Source organism: Giraffa tippelskirchi, chromosome 7 (assembly GCF_054371585.1).
Source record: "Giraffa tippelskirchi isolate mGirTip1 chromosome 7, T2T-mGirTip1v1.2.pri, whole genome shotgun sequence".
Lineage (NCBI taxonomy): Eukaryota > Metazoa > Chordata > Mammalia > Artiodactyla > Giraffidae > Giraffa > Giraffa tippelskirchi.
In genome coordinates, this window is record NC_137281.1 from 10506107 (window position 1) to 10524320 (window position 18214).

At 52.5% G+C, this 18214-nt stretch overlaps 1 protein-coding gene across 3 annotated transcripts; it reads right to left on the reverse strand.

The window, feature by feature from the left end:
* Window positions 1-658: 658 nt before the first annotated feature.
* CBLC (Cbl proto-oncogene C) lies at window positions 659-15825 on the reverse strand. 3 transcript variants are annotated; one of them, XM_081507616.1, is made up of 12 exons: window positions 15460-15825; window positions 12664-12810; window positions 12277-12433; window positions 11883-12004; window positions 10687-10824; window positions 7936-8023; window positions 6992-7123; window positions 5094-5228; window positions 4656-4733; window positions 1027-1142; window positions 841-907; window positions 659-735 (listed from the first exon to the last, which is right to left on the reverse strand). In XM_081507616.1, the coding sequence occupies exons 1-11, from the start codon at window positions 15807-15809 to the stop codon at window positions 898-900; spliced, it is 1473 nt and encodes a 490-aa protein (XP_081363742.1). In that variant the 5' UTR covers window positions 15810-15825; the 3' UTR covers window positions 659-735; window positions 841-897. The 3 variants fall into 3 exon arrangements, with proteins under 3 accessions (XP_081363742.1, XP_081363743.1, XP_081363744.1); XM_081507617.1 differs by having other exon boundaries at window positions 4638-4733; XM_081507618.1 differs by lacking the exon at window positions 4656-4733.
* Window positions 15826-18214: the final 2389 nt, after the last annotated feature.

The following is an 18214-nucleotide window of genomic DNA, read 5'->3' on the forward strand; positions in this document are numbered from 1 at the left end:
TTTTGTCTAAGGGCATTAGAACTTGGGTGTCTGGGTTTGAGGGCTTCAGAATCCACCTGCAGTGCAGGAGACCCTGGTTCGATTCCTGGGTTGGGAAGATTGGCTGGCGAAGGGATAGGCTACCCACACCAGTATTCTTGGGTTTCCTTGGTGGCTCAGCTGGTAAAGAAAGTGAAAGTGAAAGTCTCTCCTGAGAGACCTGGGTTTGATCCCTGGGTTGGGAAGATCCCCTGGAGAAGGGAAAGGCTACCCACTCCAGTATTCTGGCCTGGGGGAAATCCCATGGACAGAGGAGCCTGGCGGGCTACAGTCCACAGGGTTGCAAAGAGTTGGACACAACTTAGCAATTAAACAGCAGCATCTGGATTTGGGTCCAGGAATATTTTTTCTTTTTTGCCATGATGAGGAAAGGCAGTCGGATGCTTGATTCTCTGAGAATTCCTAAGTTCTAAGTCCTGAGGGCGGGATTCCTGGGTCTGAGAGGGGAGGGGTCTGGGTGTCTAGATTCCTGGATCCAGAGGAGCTGGGTCCCCCACTCCTGACTCTCGAACTCCAGACGCTTGGGTTAAGCAGGTGGGGATCAAGCCTCAGGCACCGCCACCTACGCCAAGCTGCCCCCTAGTGGTTGCCACACTCCTCCACACACCAGAGGACAGACTGGGCTCAGCAGTTTATTTTGCACCATAAACCCCTTCCATCCCCTGGGGCTCCCTTGCCACAGCACATCTTGGTGCCCTGTGGGGCGGAAAGAGAGGTGGTTTAGAGAGTATCATAGGAAGGTGGGGTGGGGTGAGCAAGGCCAGGCTGAGGGCAGGAACCTGGGTGGGAAGGGGGCCTCACCTGGCATCCAGGCCTTCACGGATCCCTCAGGGGCAGATGGAAGGGGAGACTTTCGCTTTAGGAGTTTCTGCAATGGCAAGAGTTTAAAGGCAGTGTTGATTTCCTAGCACCAGCGTTCCCCTTCGGCCCCCACCCCCCTTCTCTCAGACCCTGGAGTCCTGGGCCCCAGCTGCCCTCTGCACCTACCCTCGGGCTCCCTCCCTGGCCTGGGGGCTGGAGGTGAGTTCCCATGGGGCTGAGGCCTCAGTCCAGAATCTTGGCAAGGGAAGAGGGTCTCGAAGTCTGGGAAGGGTCAGAGGTGCCTGCAGGGGAGGAGATTAAGAAATCTCACAGATAAGCTGCAGCAGTACTTCATCTCACAGGCCTGGACCAGGGGTAACATGGTGATGGCAGGAGCAGGGGTGGGGAGTGGGGGGCAGCATGGTAGGGTCTTGTCCCTAGTCCATGCTGTTTTGTTCCCCTAACACCTCTGGCTTGAGTAGAAAAAATTTTTGTTTGTCTATCCATACATCCACCCATCCATTCACCTGTCCATCCATACACCCACCCATCCATCCATCCATCCATCCACCCATCTGCTCACCTAGCCATTCATCCATTCATCTATCCATCTACCCTTCCATCCATCTGTCCATTCGTCCATCCATCCACCCATCTGCTTACCTACCCATCCAGCCATCCAGCCATTCCCCCTTCTATCCCCCATCCATCCATCTGTCTGACTGTCCATCCATCCATCTACCCAGCAATCTACCTATTCATTTGTTTATTCATCCATCCATCCCACAAATTTCCTGAGTAGCTACAGTGTGTCAGCCACTGTTGTGGGCTCTGAAGAGACAGCAGGAACTAGACAGACAAAAATCTCTGTCCTCATGGAGCCAATAGTCTATTAAGCAAGAGGATTAACATGAGTCATCAGTGCATGAACAAGGAAATATCCCAGAAAGTTGTGTGTCCTTCAAAGACCTGAGAGTGGACGGGGTGAGGGGGTGGTGATCAGACCTGAGGGTGACTGGGGAAAGCCTCTTGGAGGAGGGGGAAATTGAGCAGAAGTCTGAGTGCAAGAAGGATGTGAGCAGAAGTGTTGCAGTGCGTGGTGGGCTTGCTGGCTTTGTTAGAACAATAAGGGGTCCATTGATGCTGGAAAGGAGTCGAGGTTGCGCTGGGAGGTCAGAGCGGTGGGGAGGGGTCCGATCCCCAGGTCTTATGGGCTGATGGAGAGGACGATAGCTTTAATTCTTGGAGTCCTGAGGTCTTGGGGGCTTCTGAAAGGTGAGGGAGGGGATCTGATTCAGGTTACAAATGCCCAATCTTGCTGACTTCCTCACAACCCATGGGGTGCATGCCATGCATGTCCCCATATACTCCACGTGTAGGCACTGAGGAGGGGAGAGATCCCCAGTGGCCACAGCAAGGTACCTGGGTCCCTTTGAATGACTGTTTCAACCCCCGAAGGGGGATTTCTCTGCTGGAGAACAGCATTGTGTGGGAGCATGCCCAGTCAGGGGATTCATCCTACCCACATGGCAGGGACTGGCATCACGGCCATTTCACAGACAAGAAAAACAAGGATGGACTCTGGAGTCTGAAGCCAGGGGCCTGGGTTCCCAGTCCTGACTCTCACATCCTTGAGCTGGGTGGCCTTCAGGTCTTGGAGCCTCAGTGTACCCCTCTGTGTAATAGGGGTCATAATAGCATCTACCTTATCAGGTTGTCATGGCAACTAAATGACTGCATTAAAAAGCAGCACCAGGGAGGGATTTCCCTGGTGGCACAGTGGATAGGAATAGGCCTGCCAATGCAGGGGGCAAGGGTTTGATCCCAGGCCTGGGAAGATCCCACATGCCACCGAGCAACTAAGCCGGTGTGCCACAGCTAGAGAAGCCACTGCAATGATGAGCCCAGGCACCATGACAACAAGTAGCCCCCACTGGCTGCAACTAGAGAAACCCCACGCAAAGCAAAGAAGACCTGGCACAGCAAAACAACAACAACAACAACAAAACAGTGCCAGGAACTTCCCTGGTGGTCCAGTGGTTAAGACTTCGCACTTCCCCTGCAGGGAGCACGGGTTCAATCCCTGGTCAGGGAACTAAGATCCCGCAAGTTGCGTGGCATGGCCGGCCACCCCCCCCCCAAAAAAGGTAGCCCCAGGCCTATAGCAAGAGTTACACACATATATATGAGCTGTTCTCATTATGACAGTCACCTTGCTGGGAAATAGCACACTGGGGCTCCCTCCTACAGCATGTTTTAAGCAATGAAGGAAGAAGAGTTGACTGGAATTTGAACTGGGAAGGGTCTGGGCAGAGGAGAAAAGAGTCTGCTGGGCGGAGGGTACAGCCTCAGTGACGGTGCGACCATCTGGTCAGAGGAGCCCATTGCCCTGTGTCCCTTTGATCGTCCACTGGGAGCCGGCTGAGTGCCTCTCACTGTTTCCATTTGGTTTTGGCTGCAGGTCCAGATCTGTTTTTAGCTTCCCTGGCTGGTGTCACCACCCGCCTCCCCCCGTCCCCGGCCCCCGCTCCCCGGCTGGCTCTCCTGTTTGCTGTGGTCGAATAATGTTCCCGGACTTCCTGAGCTGTTTGTTTGAAGACTGCCCAGTATCGATTGGATCTGGTGTGTATTCAGCCTGAAATCTAACAGAGACCTCCTCTTACCCCCTGCCCCCACTCCAGGAAGCCTGGGATTTGGAAAATGCTCCGGTGAAGAGTACGGGGGGGGCGGGGGGGGAAGCAAAGTGGGGGCTTGCTAAGAAAATAAACAGATTTTTTTTTAAGGGTATTCTCCTCTTTCAGGCTGTGTGTTTGGGCAGGTGCAGTCTGCTCTCTGAGTTTTTTTTCTTCTGGAAAATGAGGAGAGGAACATTTTTGACTTCCTAGGGCTATGGGGAAGACTCATTCCACTGGCTCATTCAAATGTCTGTTTCTTGAGCACCTACTATGTGTCAGGCACAGTTCACATAACAGAGAATGAGGCAAAGTCCTAATCTTCGGGAAGATGACAACCTGCTGATGGTGACAGAAAACAATGGATTATATGCTCTGCCAGCCTCGTGAGAGGACGAGGAGAATTCAGACAGGCAGGGGCTTGGAGGGATGGGAGGGTGGGGGTGAGGGGCTCTATTTTCTTTTTTGGCCACACCTCATAGCATGTGGAACGTCCCCGACCAGAGATTGAAACCGTGCACCCTGAAATGGAAGCTAGGAGTCTTAACCACTGGACCACCAAGGAAGCCCCAGAAAGTGAAAGTGTTAGTCCTCCGTTGTGTCCAGCTCTTTTTGACCCTGTGGACTGTAGCCCACCAGGCTCCTCTGTCTGTGGGATTTTCCAGACGAGAATACTGGAGTGGGTAGCCATTTCCTTCTCTGGGGGATCTTCCCAACTCAGGGATCGAACCCAGGTCTCCTTCATTGCAGGCAGATTCTTTACTGTCTGAGCCACCAAGGAAATCCAGGGAAGCCCCATGGGGGTGTTATTTTCAATAGATGGTCAGGGAAGGCCTCCCTAAAGAGTGGATGGGAAAATGAGCCTTGGGAAAGGAGATCTAAGCAGAGGGAACAGCTGGTGCAAAGGCCCTGGGGTAGGGCATGCCTGGGATGCTGCAAGAGGAGCCAGAAAGCCAGTGAGGTGGGGTAAGTAAGGGAGAGAAGAAGAGAAGAGGCCACAGAGGTATGGATGTCAGATGGCATCTGTAAATGGGTGCAAAGAATGGGTGCCTGGCCTGCACCCCTAGGCATCTGGCCAGACTGGGGACCCCAGGGGTGAACGGAAGCCACCTGCCCACCCCAGACAAGTGCCCCACTCATCACCTTCAGCTGGCCTCTGCTGCTGGGGTTCTTGGAGCACAGATCCAGCCGAGGGGGCAGGGGAGGAGCTGAAGGGGCCATCTAAGGGAGACAGAGGGTGGGGAGGGCATGTGAGCCATCACTTTCTGCTCACCTACATGTGCCCCTTGCCAGGAGGCCCAGCATTCAGGCACTTTGTAGGCTTTGGAGGTAGAATGGAGAATGAGACAAAGTCCTACCCTCGGGAGGGTTATACTAGAGAAAGTCATAGCCCCAAACCCTAGGGGAGGCGAAAGTCTGTGTCCTTGGGACCCCAGAATCCTGTCACCAGCTCCCTCTGCCTCAGACCCAGTGTCCAGGCCCCCAGCCCCTCCTCCCTCAGACCCAGGAGTCCAGTCCTCCAGCCCCCCCTCCCTCAGACCCTAAGGATTCCCGTTCCAGCTCCTGCCTGGCCCTGCTTACCTGTTCCAGCTCCTCTTCATCACTGCTGTCCTCTGAGTCCTCCACAGTGGTGCTGACTTGGAACTGATGGATTCTCACAGCCTCTTGGCCCTTGATCTCGCAGCGGCAGAAGGGGCAGGTCTGGCTGTCTGAGCTCTGGGGGAAGTGGAGAGGGAAAGGGTCAGTGTCTCCCTGTTCCCACCACGTCCCCTGGGACGACAGGGGCCTTTATCCCCCACCGAGTGATGTGGGGAGGACAGAGGGAGTGAAACGGAGGGAGAGAGAGGAGGAAGAGAGAAAGATGGACAGAGAGAGATGTAGGATGGGAAGGAGGGGCTGCCTGAGGTCAGGAGGAGCCCAGGGAAGACAGGGTGCTATGTGGGTCTCAGCCTCGTGGTAGAGATGCTATGGGGTAGGAATGCCTGGGGAAGACTCCTAAGAGTCCTTTGGACTGCAAGGAAATCAGACCAGTCAAACCTAATGGAGATCAACCCTGAATACTCATTGGAAGGACTGATGCTGAAGCTCCAATACTTTGGCTACCTGATGCTAAGAGCTGACTCATTGGAAACGACCCTGATGCTGGGGAAAATTGAGAGCAGGAGGAGAAGGGGGTGACAGAGGATGAGACGGTTAAATAGCATCACCGACTCTATCAAATGGATATGAGTTTGAGCAAGCTCCAGGACATGGTGAAAGGCAGGGAAGGCTGGTGTGCTGCAGTCCATGGGGTCACAAAGAGTCGGACACAACTGAGCGACTGAGCAACAAAAGGAATGCCTGAGACACTTGCCTGGCCTGTACATATTCATTGTGGGGGATCCCCAGAGACACCCCCTGCCACCACCACCGGGGCCAGTGTTGTGGCTGGACCGGCCCTTTGGTTCTTATGACTGCCGGGCGCATCTCAGCATCAACCATCAGGGAACTTTGAAGAACAAGACTTACTACTCACAGGTCCTGGAGGGTAGAGGAGGTTGCAGGTAGAGGGCAGAGGAGACAGACCTGGGGCTCTGCCTTTATTGGGGATGGAGTGGGGTGCCTAGGATTTCGGGTGTTCACTGTTGACTGGCAAATTTAAAGCAGAAGAGGAAGAATCAGGGACTGGAAAAGAAGCGGGACACTCCATGTTCAGTTACCTAGGGCTTTCTCAAGGGAAACTTCAAGGCTCAGGGCTGCGGTTCCCTTATCTAGTTGTTTTGCTAGTTGCTGAGTCCGGAAGAGGGATGTCTTTGTTATGATAATCTCCTCAATCAAAAGCTTAAGGCCAAACACTTACATCACAAAGGAAAAGCTGTGTATTAGGCACCTATACTCCACAGGGGCTCCTCTTACCCTCAGGCCTGGATCCTCCCTTGGGAGGTCACTAGCCTCAGCCGCATTCCCCTGAGAAGGCAGATAAGGCCCAGAGAGGTAAAGCCACTGGTCCAGATCACCCAGCGAGGGACTGCTACAGGCTCAAAATGCCCGGGGCATGTTAACTGTGGCCAGTCCGGCAGACACCACTGTCTCCCACCGGGGCCAATGCAGAATTTTCCATGAATAATGTAACTGGAGACGGAGAAGCAGAGGTGACAAGTGTAGAGCGAGAAAGACAGAGGCATAGATGGAGCAAGCCTCTGCTCTTCCTGGGCCTCAGTTTCCCCATGTGGTCGATGAGGCATGTGGGAGATGCTCTCAGTTCAGTCACTCAGTCGTGTCCGACTCTTTGCCACCCCATGGATTGCAGCACGCCAGGCTTCCCTGTCCATCATCACCAACTCCTGGAGCTTGCTCAAACTCATGTCCATTAAGTCGGTGATGCCATCCAACCATCTCATCTTCTGTCGTCCCCTTCTCCTCCTACCTTCAGGGGAGATGCTCTATTGGAGGAAAGGGGTGGGAGACGGGGCGGGAAGGCGGGGCGGGGTCAGACCCACCAGCCAGGCAGCCAGGCAGCGGCTACAGAGCAGGTGCCCGCAGGGCTCTATCTTCACGTCCTTGTTGCTCTCAGCACAGATCTTGCAGAGCTCAAACGTGGAGTCCATGGCCCAGTACAGCTGCAGCTGCTCCTGTCAGGTGAGAAGGGGACCACCGGAAGCAGGGGTGCTGTCAGCCGCGGGCAGGCAAGTCGGGCCACTGGGAGTGAGTCCCAAACCTCAGCACCAGCCTTGAACCCTCTCCCAGGTTCAAGGCTGTGTGTCCAGCTGCCTCCTACATGTGCTTTTGTTATCAGATTTGTTCTCTGGGGCTGGTCTACACTCAGGGTTGCCAGATTCAGCCAATAAACATACAGGATGCCCTGTTAAATTTGATTTTCTGATGAACAGTGAATACATTTTGAAATCTAAGTGTGTCCCAAATATCGCATGGATATACCTTAAATTTTTTTTTAATTTTTAAAAATTTTTGACTGCACTGCATGGCATGTGGGATCTTAGTTCCCTGACCAGGGATCCAACCTGCGTCCCCCTGCAGTGGAAGTGCAGGGTCTTAGCCACTGGACTGCCAGGGAAGTCCCTACATGGGATACACTTCTACTCAAAATTTTGTTTGTCATTTCTCTCACCCCTTGGGATGGTTGGAAGACTAAAAGCTGCCGCTGGTGAATGCACAAAGTGCATTAGCTGCCCTGATGCTCTCAGCAGTATAATTTCCTGGCTTCATTACCAGGAAAGCCCCTGGGTAAGAGGCAGGAGGGGCTGTGTTTTCCAGAGAAGGGACAGAGAGGTCAAGCAATTTACCCCAGGTTACATGGCCACCAAGCCAGCACAAAACCTGAAGGCTTCTGGGTGTCCGGGGCCTGACTCAGGGCAGAGGATCCCTGAGCAGCGGTGCAGTGTGGGTAGGGGGCAGGTGAGCTGGGGTTGGGGGTGGGCCTCACCTCCGACACGTGGATGCGCTGATGCGGTTCCATCTGGCAGAGTTCAGTCAGGTCCGGGTTCTGGTTCTTCCCATCCGGGTAGAGGTAGCTGGGGGAAGGGAGGAGGTGGTACGGAGCGGGGGGCCATCCAGCGCCCCCACCCCACCCCGGAGCGGCTGTCCCAAATACATGGCCAGCCTGGGGATATTTCCCTCCCTTCTCCTCAAATGGGGACTTGGGCAAACTGTGTCCCCTCAGACCCCCATAGAAGGACTCCAGCTCTGGAAACCCCAGATGAATGAGAACCAGGAAGCATCAAACCTCAGGCCCAGCCCTTCCAGAACTTCACTCATCCTAGAGTCTTCAGGCCCCAGCGTAAAATCATCTTTTTTTTCCCCCCTAAAACTGCAAAACCATCTTCCTTCACAGCTCACCCATCACCTTTCTTTTTAAAAGTTATTTGGCTGTGCTGTGTCTTAGTTGCAGCGTGCAAGATCTAGTTCTCCAACCAGGGATCAAACCTGGACCCCCTGCATTGAGAGTACAGAGTTTTATCCACTGGACCACCAGGGAAGTCCCCATAATAGCATCTTTGTCACAGATTGCACGAGTGACCAGATCCTACAGTCTTAGGCCCACAGGGCTGGAAGGACCTCCTGGTCTGTCTACACTGTTTTCACTTCACAGAGGGTGACTGGGTCTCTGAATGAGAAGGGCGATGCCTGAGGCCACACAGTCATGCTGTGGGCCAGGTCTGAGAGACTGGCTCCAGGACAGCCCAGAAGAAGGCTCTGCACACCCTGAGTCTCCCACCCAAGTCATAAGTGATCAGTACTGGGCAACTCTACCTCACCGGCCTCAGTTTTCTCTTCTGTAAAATGGATGTAATCATAGGCTAAAGATGGGTGATGAGGATCAAGTAAGACAGTGCTTAGAAAACACAGAGGACTCAGTCCCCACACACAAACACCCAGTGAGAGAGGAACTGCTAGGATCAGTGTTTGAAGACCCAGAGAACTGTCTCACTGTGAGGTAGAAAGAGCTTGGTGTCCCGTCCCCACCTCTCTCTTGACGTGTCCTTTTCTAGAATTGTGTGTGTGTGTGCGTGCATGCACTCATGTACATAGATCAGAGGGGTTAAACCAGATGGATGGGGTTCACATTTATTTTAACTCTGGAATCCTCCACTGAAATCTGACCTGGAACTCAATACCTTATAGTATATAGCATAAGGTATATAGCATGCCAGGGAAGCCTGGTGTGCTGCAGTCCATGGGGTCGAAAAGAGTCAGATGAGCGACTGAGCACACATACATACATAAATACACACACACACATACCCGGTAGATCTTCATTACTTGTGGATTTTGTATGTGCAGACTTGCCTACTTGCTAAACTGTATTTGGAACCTCAAAATCAATACTCCCTGCGGCACTTTCACGGTCATTCACAGCCGGGCCTGCTCCTAGCTGAGAATGAACTGGGCAGCATTTGGCCTTTTCCTTTCAGCTCTCATATTATAAACGTGTTCTTTTCCCAGTCTGAGTAGTGCCCCATTTTAGTGCTCTGTCTTGGTGACTGCACTGGTGTCAACACCCCTAGGCAGAGTGCTGAAGTGCCGTCTAGTGTCCTAAGCGTAGGAAGGCTGTGATGTGCCTTATGGAGAAAATACGTGTGGGAGATGAGCTTCGTTCAGGCGGGAGTTATGTGCTGCTGGCCACAAGTTCAAAGCGAATGTATCAACGAAAGATATTAAATTAGGTGTCTTTAAACAGAAATATGGGCTTCCCCGGTGGCTCAGTGGTAAAGAATCCGCCTGCCATGCAGAAGATACAGGAGATGTGGGTTCGATCTGTGGGTCAGGAAGATCCCCTGGAGGAGGGAATGGCAACCCACTCCAGTATTCTTGCCTGGAGAATTCCATGGACAGAGAAGCCTGGTGGGCTACAGTCCATGGGGTCACAAAGAGTCAGACATGACTGAATCGACTTAGCACACACACAACTGCATGTCTACCTGTCTATCCATCCATCCATCCATCTACTTATCTAGCTACCTATCTAATCTACCTATCCTCCATTTTATCTATCTACCTACCTACCTATCTCCCTATATCTATCTATACATTCATCCATTCTATCTATCTATCCAACATCATCCATGCATCTACCTACCTACCTAGCTAGCTGCCTATCTAATCTATCTGTTCATCTATTCTTTCTTCCTATCTATCTATCTATCATCTATGTATCCATCTATCATATATCTATCCGTTATCTATCTCAGCATATCATATAGATATTACTGCTAGCTAAAGAGGCTCTGGTTAAACCTCCAAGGTGAGACTCAGGAACCTTGTTTACCTTTTTCACCCCTCCTGTCCCACACAAGTCAGATTCTGAAAGAGGGGCCCTGGGGTGGCCAAGATTACAGACTGAAAACCCCAGTCTAGCTTTTTGCTCAGTTCTCCTTCTGCTCTCACAGTCTAGATTCTAGAACAGGACATGGATATCTAGAAGCAAAAGCCTTGAGTGCAAGTTCAAGGAAGGGGACCACTGGGGTTGTGTCCAGCTCCCACACACTCCTCCTAGACCTGCTAGTAGCTCAACATGGCAGCTGTGTGGGAACTGGAAAGACGTCCCTTCCTGCACCTTTGCCTGCCACCTGCTGGAACACTATAGTATTGCAATTTTATGTTGTCAAATGCATGTTGTCTGTCTGTGAACCCTGTGCTCTCAGACGTGGTCATCCCTCCTAGGATGGTGACTCACAAGCCTTCCTTCCGTCCTTCCAGGAGCACCTGGAAGAGGGGTTTGTTGAGAGGGATGGTCTGTAAGATGCTGCCGTCTGAGCTCACGTATCCGATGGCCCACTTCCCCGGGCGAGTGCAACTGGGCCGGAAGATGTAGCTGGAGGAAGGGGTAGGAAGGGATGGGGGAGGGAGTGGTCACCGCTGACCCTCTGGAACCTCCTAGCCCCTCACCCTGTTGAGGATCCAGGTGTCTAAATTCTTGCTCCCTCATAAACTTCCTATCTTTTAGGCAAAAGAGGCACTAAGTCCCTGTCCACCACTGTAGGGAATGTCTGGGGGTGTTCACCTGCTAGGTTGCTCCTCCACCATCACTGGGTTTAGACAACGCTGGGACTTTTGCTGGAAGTAATAGGAGCAAGGCACCCCGTTTCTATAGGGGCTGCTAAGCTGGTAGGGTGTACAGGCGTGGCTTCTAGAAAGCATTTGCCACCACAAGGAAAGACTGTCTGAGAATGAGGCTAGCACAGAGGAAAGCTGGGGAGGAACAGGAACTGATTTCTGACAACAGCACTTGAGCTCCTGGATCCAGCTGTTCCTGAAACCCATGCCTGGTCTTTTCAATTATGGCCATTAATTAATTACTTTTTCTTTCCCTTTACACCAGTCTCAAGTGTAACTGGAAAAGTGCTAACATACCATCTTGAGGGTCCCGCACCTCTGCCCTGCAAAGACTCAGGAATCTGACATCCATTCCTTTAACCTCTTGGTGTTTCAGGTAGCTCAGTCCCTCAATTTTTAGCCCTCTAGAGGGATCCAATGGCTCAAAACTCCTGGCTTGAAATACTTTAAGGACTCAGGTGTCTGGTTTCCCAGCAGGTGGGAGGTCATATTCAAAATATTTAACAGATGCATGGGTTCTAACCTATGAGAAACAGATCGTATCCCAGGGCAAGATTTTTGGGTCCCCTTGCTGGACCAGGGGTATTGTCCCTTTAGCTGCTGGACTGTGGGTGGGTTTAGGTGGTCCCAGGACAACCTAGGTTGCAGGGGCACTCAGCATTCTTCCTCTGAGTTCTTGACTCTCTTGGGTCCCATGTACCACGGCCCTTCAGTTCTTACTTTCTGAAGGATGTCTGGGTCACCCAGACACCCCAGCCCAGGATCCAGACCCTGCAAGCCCCGTAGCCTCCTCCTCACGAGGCCTGGCCTTTTTACCTGCCTGGCTTGTCTCTGAAAGTCTGCAGACGGGCTCGGACCTCTTCGTATGTGAGGAAGGCCATGTAACCCGGGTGGTTGACTGCCAGAAGCTGCCAGTTCTTGAGGAGTGTTGGCCACGGCTAGGGTGGGGCGGCGCTGAGGTCAGGGAGGCGCTGAGGAAGCTGTCCACGCTCCTAGTGCCTCCCGGGGTCCAAGAACACAGACGCCTCACTCACACCCACCGTGGGCCTCAGGAATATCTTTGACATAGAAGATTCCAGGCCCTTCCACCTCCAGGACTCAGGAGTCCAGGCCCCCAGCCCTCCCTCCCACAGACCCAGGAGTCTGGGCTCCCAACCTCTCCTCCCCCAGGACCCACAAGCCTGGGCTTCAAACCCTGGCCTTCCCTGACCTGGAAGAGCCTGGTGAAGATGTCAAACTCGAAGATGGACACGTGGCCGCTGCAGGTGAGGTCGATGGTGGAGCGCAAGGCCAGGGCTGTGGAACCTGGCTCCACTGGGTGGCAGATGCCTAAAATCGCCTCAAACTCAGCCCAGGGCAGCACACATCTAGATGGGGGTAGGGTGGGGGATGCACATGAAGCCTCTGGGAGCCTAGCATGGGAGTACTCCTGGGAAGGAGCAGGGCTGGACCCCTGGGTCTGAGGGAGGAAGGGCTGAGGGTCTGACTCCTGGGTCTGAGGGAGGAGGGGGCCTGAGGGCCTGAATTCCTGGGCCCCTGGTCAGGGGCAGGATGGGGCTCTAGCCACTGAGGGGTCCTGGGCTGGGCCCTCACTCACCGGGTTCCGCAGTACTCCCTCCAGAAAGTGTGGGCGGAGGCCTTGGTGAGCTGGTACGTGTGTCCGCAGTACTTGCCCCCAGGGAAGAGCGCGTCCAGCTCCGCGTGCATGTAGCTGAAGATGAGGGCCAGCTTGGCCAGCTGCCGCCTGCGGGGATGAGCTCTGAGGACTTGGATTTGACCTTGGGACCCCCACTGACCCTTCCACGCTGTGTGGGGAACACCCGCAGGGATGAGGCCCCCAGCCTCTAAAATGTTAATGCACGATAAAAGTCGGTTCTGAGACCACCTGTTACAGTCCTGATGTGTCCCCTCTGGGAACCTCTCTTTCCCCATCTGTGAAGGAAAGGGAGGTACTGCCTCATATCTGAGGCATCCCCTAGCAAATGAATCCCAGCCTCTGCCTGAAGCCTTGCCTAGTCAGATGTGGGGAGCACTGGGGCTGGGGCCATTTAGGGCAGTCTGAGCTCAGAGACTCCCTGTTGGTTTAGGCAGCCCTGGATGGTGGACCCCTGGGCTTCCTCCTGCTCACTGCCTCCCTGAGGAACCACCCAGGATGTGGGGAGCAGCAGAGGATAGCTCTGACACTTAGCTCTGTGATTTTTGGCAAGTTCCTTTTTTCCTCTTCAAGCCTCAGTTTCCTCAGCTGTGAAATGGGTACAGCCCCTGCCTCATGGTAGGGTAGGGGGTGGTGCGCAATGAGGATTCTTACCCATCTTATGAGCATATAAGATGCCAGGCACAACCTGGTATACAGTCAGCATTCAGGGCATGTTAATTAGTTACTGTTCTTATTATTTTATATTAATAGCCTCCAGGTCTGTTGGATTCTTGATGCCTTTTATAGGGAAACTGTCGATAGTTTCTAAGCACCCTCCCTTCCCACAGTCTGTAAAGCAGTCACTATTCACATGTGACTGGTCCAACTTGAAATGTGTTCTAAATGTGAAATACACACTAGGTTTCAGAAACTTGGTGCAAAAATGAAAGTGAAAGTCACTCTGTCATGTCCGACTCTTTTCCACCCCATGGATTATACAGTCTATGGAATTCTCTAGGGCAGAATAGTGGAGTGGATATCCTTTCCCTGGTAGCTTAGCTGGTAAAGAATCTGCCTGCAATGTGGGAGACCTGGGTTTGATCCCTGGGTTGGGAAGATCCCCTGGAGAAGGGAAAGGCTACCCACTCCAGTATTCTGGCCTGGAGAATTCCATGAACCATATAGTCCATGAGGTCACAAAGAGTTGGACAAGACTGAGTGACTTTCACTAGTGCAAAAGGAAAAAAAAAAAGAATGTGAGTTATCACATTAAGCATCACCTTATATTTATTGATTATAAGTTGAGCTCATAATATTTTGGATATAACGAATTTTTTAAAGTTTCTGAAATTCATTTCACCTGCCTAAAAAACTTTTTGTAATATGTCTACTGGAAAATGAAAAACTACATATGTGGCTTCCATTAAATTTTTGTGGAAAGTCCTGGTCTAGAATCTCCATCAAAGAGTTGCTAGGACCCCCTGACTCTAGAAAATCCACTGAGCCACTCTCTGAGTCCCTAAGCTTCCTAGTTTCTAGAACCTACTGAATCTAGAACAGTAGTGCTCAGTGGAGTTATATTACCCTTCTAAGGAGCTTCTAGAAATTTGCTTGAGGCTAGATTGTGGGGCACCATCCCCTCCAGTAAGATTTACCCACCCCCTACTCCACTTTCCAATGTCCCATCAGACATTCGTGAAGATGGAAAATCTGGGAAAATCTGGTTACAGTGATCTGAGCTTAGAGTCCAATTGCATTTTACATAAGCTTTTCTTTTCTTTTCTTTTTTTGCAGGGCCCCTTGGCTTGTGGTCTTAGGTCCCTGACCAGAGATCAAATCCTGGCTCTGCAGTGAAAACAGAGTCCTAACCCTACATAAGCATTTATTGCACATTGAAAATCGATTCTGAATTTTACAGAAATTCACTATCCTATGTGTCAAGGGAAGTCTGTTTCGTTCAGAAATGGATGATTTTTTCCCCCAGGTACAAGTGTACAAGAACTAGTCAATTCTGCCTTCCAGAGTAACTGTAACAGTGCCTGGGCATTTTCATTCCAAATATAAATAATTTTATTATAAAGAACATTCCTTTGATCATTCCTTTATAATACAATTTGAGCATTACAGTGATTTTTTAAAAAGAATTATGAGTAGGTAGGTTGTTCACCCGGTGTATGTCATTTCAGGATAGATTTAAAGAGACACCACAAAATATTTGCTCTAAAGAAAGGGCTTGGGGGCCTGTTGGGTTTGAGAGCTACTGTTCCAAGCCTTGTTCTGGGCTCTAGGCCTCAAAACTCTGCCCCTGTCACTCAACAGCCCTTTCTCGGAAATTCAGAACCAGAGCAGGCAGCCTGCAGACAAAAAGAAAAAAAAAAGAAGCCTTAGATCCTGAGCTAGCCACCCAAGGAACTAAAGACAGGCTCTGAGAGTGTCCCAGGCAGGGTTGGTGATGGGGGCTTCAGAGCACTTTCTCCAGTGCTCCTCTTGCAGGAAGCTTCCAGGCGTCCCCACATTCGGGAATGTGTGTCTACTCGGGGCGAGCAGCCCGCTTCTGAGCCAAGAAAGAAGGGGACATGGTGAGCTCAGGGTCTCAATGCCCAAAGAAGGAAAAAAACCTAGGAGGCCTAGTTTCCCAGGTTCTTTCACGGAGACGGGCTTGCGATCGGGACTCCCGGGTCGGAGGAAGGAGGATGCTCGGAGCCTGACGGGAGCCCCACCGGCGATCTCAACCTTTGTCCTGGCGCAAGAGCTCACCTGAATCTGGAGCCCTCCCGGAAGAGCTCGTCGTTGGCAATCTTTCGGCCCTGGGGTGGCAGCAGCGCCGCCACCTGCCTGCTCTTGGCCTCCAGGTTAGCCAGATAGACCACCAGAAAGTCCCACGCCCCCCCGGGACCCTCGGGGACGCCTCTGCCGGCCTCCCTCCGGGCTTGCGCCACCTGGCGCAGCAGCTGCGCCGTGCGAGGCAGCAGGTCCCGAAGGGAGGGGGGACTCGAGGAGAGCCGGGGGTCCCCGCATTGTTCTTCCAGGCGCTGCAGCAGCCTCACCGCGCGGCCGAACGAGCGGGATTCTCCCCACTGTCGTCCCCGCAGGGCCGCCGCAGCCATGGGTCCCTCTGACGCCGGAGGAGGGACGGGGGCGCGCAGATAAAGGCCTGGCACCGCCCAGCCCCAGGTAGGGGCGGGACGGGGCGGGAGAGGTGAGGGCGGCCCCTGGAGAACCGGGGGAGGTGACTGCCGGTACTCGTGTGCCCCAAGGGGGCGGGGGCTGGGGACTCTGGCACCTGGGTTCCTTAGAGATGAGGTTTCTCACGTCCGATCCCCAAAGGAAAGCCAGATGGGGTGGCTTTGGTGGGTGGCGATAGGACTTCCTGGGCGGGTGGGAATCGCAGGTCCGATGCCTGAGCCCTTTCTGGGGAGGGGTGGGAGCCTGGGTCCCAAGGAGGAGGGGTTGGGGGAAATCTAGGACTTCTGCTGGAGGCGAGGGTGGGGCTGGGAGTTTAGCTACCCAGACCGTGAAGGAGAGTTGTGTTGGAAGGTAGCTTTCCTGGGTCGTGGGTCAAAGTTTGGGTCATTGGTCGTGGCATGGAATTAAAGGTTAGAGCTGAACCTTCTAGGAGGAAACGTTAGGGAAATAGTGCGACCTTTCTGTCCCGGAGAAGGAATACCGCGTGCCCAGACCCGTGGGTCCGCTAAGAGCAGGAGTTGGGAGGAGGGTGTCTGAGGGAGCAGGAATCTGGTGACATAATAAGCAGGGGCCTGAGAGAAATCAGGCTGGAATTGCGACACCCAGATTTCCAAAGGGGGGGGAGGCTTCTGGGTCCCCAGGGGATGAGGCCGGAAGATGGGACTCATGAATGCAGCAGCTGCTCAGAGCAGGGATGGAGAGACGCGGTTTTCTCCCCAACCTGCTTCGCCTATAGCAGCTACCCAGCCAGGGCTGCGCGCTGGGCCTTTGCGCGGGGCCCTGGTGGGTCAGACCGTCCCTCCGTCCCTCTTGGCATCCGGCCACGCCCCCTGGCTTCCTGGCCACGCCCCGGCCAGGAGAGGCCTAGTTCTGATGACAAATATGCCCCTACCTAGAGAATTTCTTCCCTGCTGGCTCAGACGGTAAAGAATCTACCTGCAGTGCGGGAGACCTGGGTTCTGTCCCTGAGTTGGGAAGATCCCCTTGGAGGAGGGCATGGAAACCCACTCCAGTATTCTTGCCTGGAGAATCCCCATGGACAGAGGAGCCTGGAGGGCTACAGTCCATGGGGTCGCAAAGAGTCGGACACGACTGAAGCGATTAAGCACACAGCACAGAGAATTTCTAATCAGAGAATAATAGTAATAATAATAATGATAGATCAAACCAGTCAGTCCTAAAGGAAATCAACCCTGAAAATTCACTGGAAGAACTGATGCTGAAGCTGAAGCTCCAATACTTTGGCCACCTGATGTGAAGAGCCGACTCATTAGAAAAGACCCTGATGCTGGGAAGGAGTGAAGGCAAGAGGAGAAGGGGGTGACAGAGGATGAGATGGTTGGATGGCATCACTGACTCAATGGACATGAATTTGAGCAAGCTCCGGGAGATGGTGAAGGACAAGGAAGCCTGGCGTGCTGCAGTCCACGGGATTGCAAAGAGTCAGAAACCACTGAGCGACTGAGCAACAACAAAACATTTATTAAACACTCTCTGTCAAGCCCTGTGTGTCAGGCTTTACATTTTCTCACTGAATTCTCAAAAAGTGAGGTAGAAGGAGAGGCAGAACACTTAGGATGAGATCTGAGGCCTCCGTCACACCCTACTTCCCTCCTCAGCCCCCATCCCTTATCTCTTAGAACCTGAGAATCCTTAATTTGTGGAATCTTTGAATTTGCTCCTCAAACTAGACAAAGACTGGGTCTTTGTAGTCAGGATGGAAGGGTCCACCTCCCAGCTCCTTGTGTTCCTGCTCTCTCTGAGCCTGTTTCCACCTCCAGGAAGCAGGATGACAACCCACTGGCCTGGCAAAAATTCAAAATTTTGACCATGCCAAGTGTTGACGAGGAGTTGATGCAAGTGTAAATGGACAAATTAGGTTTGAGAGTAATTTGACAGAGTCCAACAAAGCCTTGGCAGGACAAGTTCATTGCCAGCTACATCCTTCAGAGCGGTGGCTTGTAAACACTTTTGCTCACGTTGAGACGTTATACACCTGAAACAGTTCCACAGGGCAAGCCTTACCCCATCTATGCGCATGCGCTCTCATATCTTCTAGTTAATTTCATTTCATTAAAGGGGAAATTGTGTTTGCAACCCACTAAATTGATTTCACAACCCACTAATGGATCTTTTTTGGCAGGTTGAAAAATACTGCCCTAAAAGCCTCCAGGAGACAGGTTCAGGGATGTTAATTGCAACCTTGTCGGAAATGGAGAAAACTGAAGACAAGGCCAGTTTCATTATCAGGAGAAGGAATGACTACATTGTGGTATCCTTCCACAAAGGACTTCCATACAGCAGTCCAAATGAATGAAATGGACAC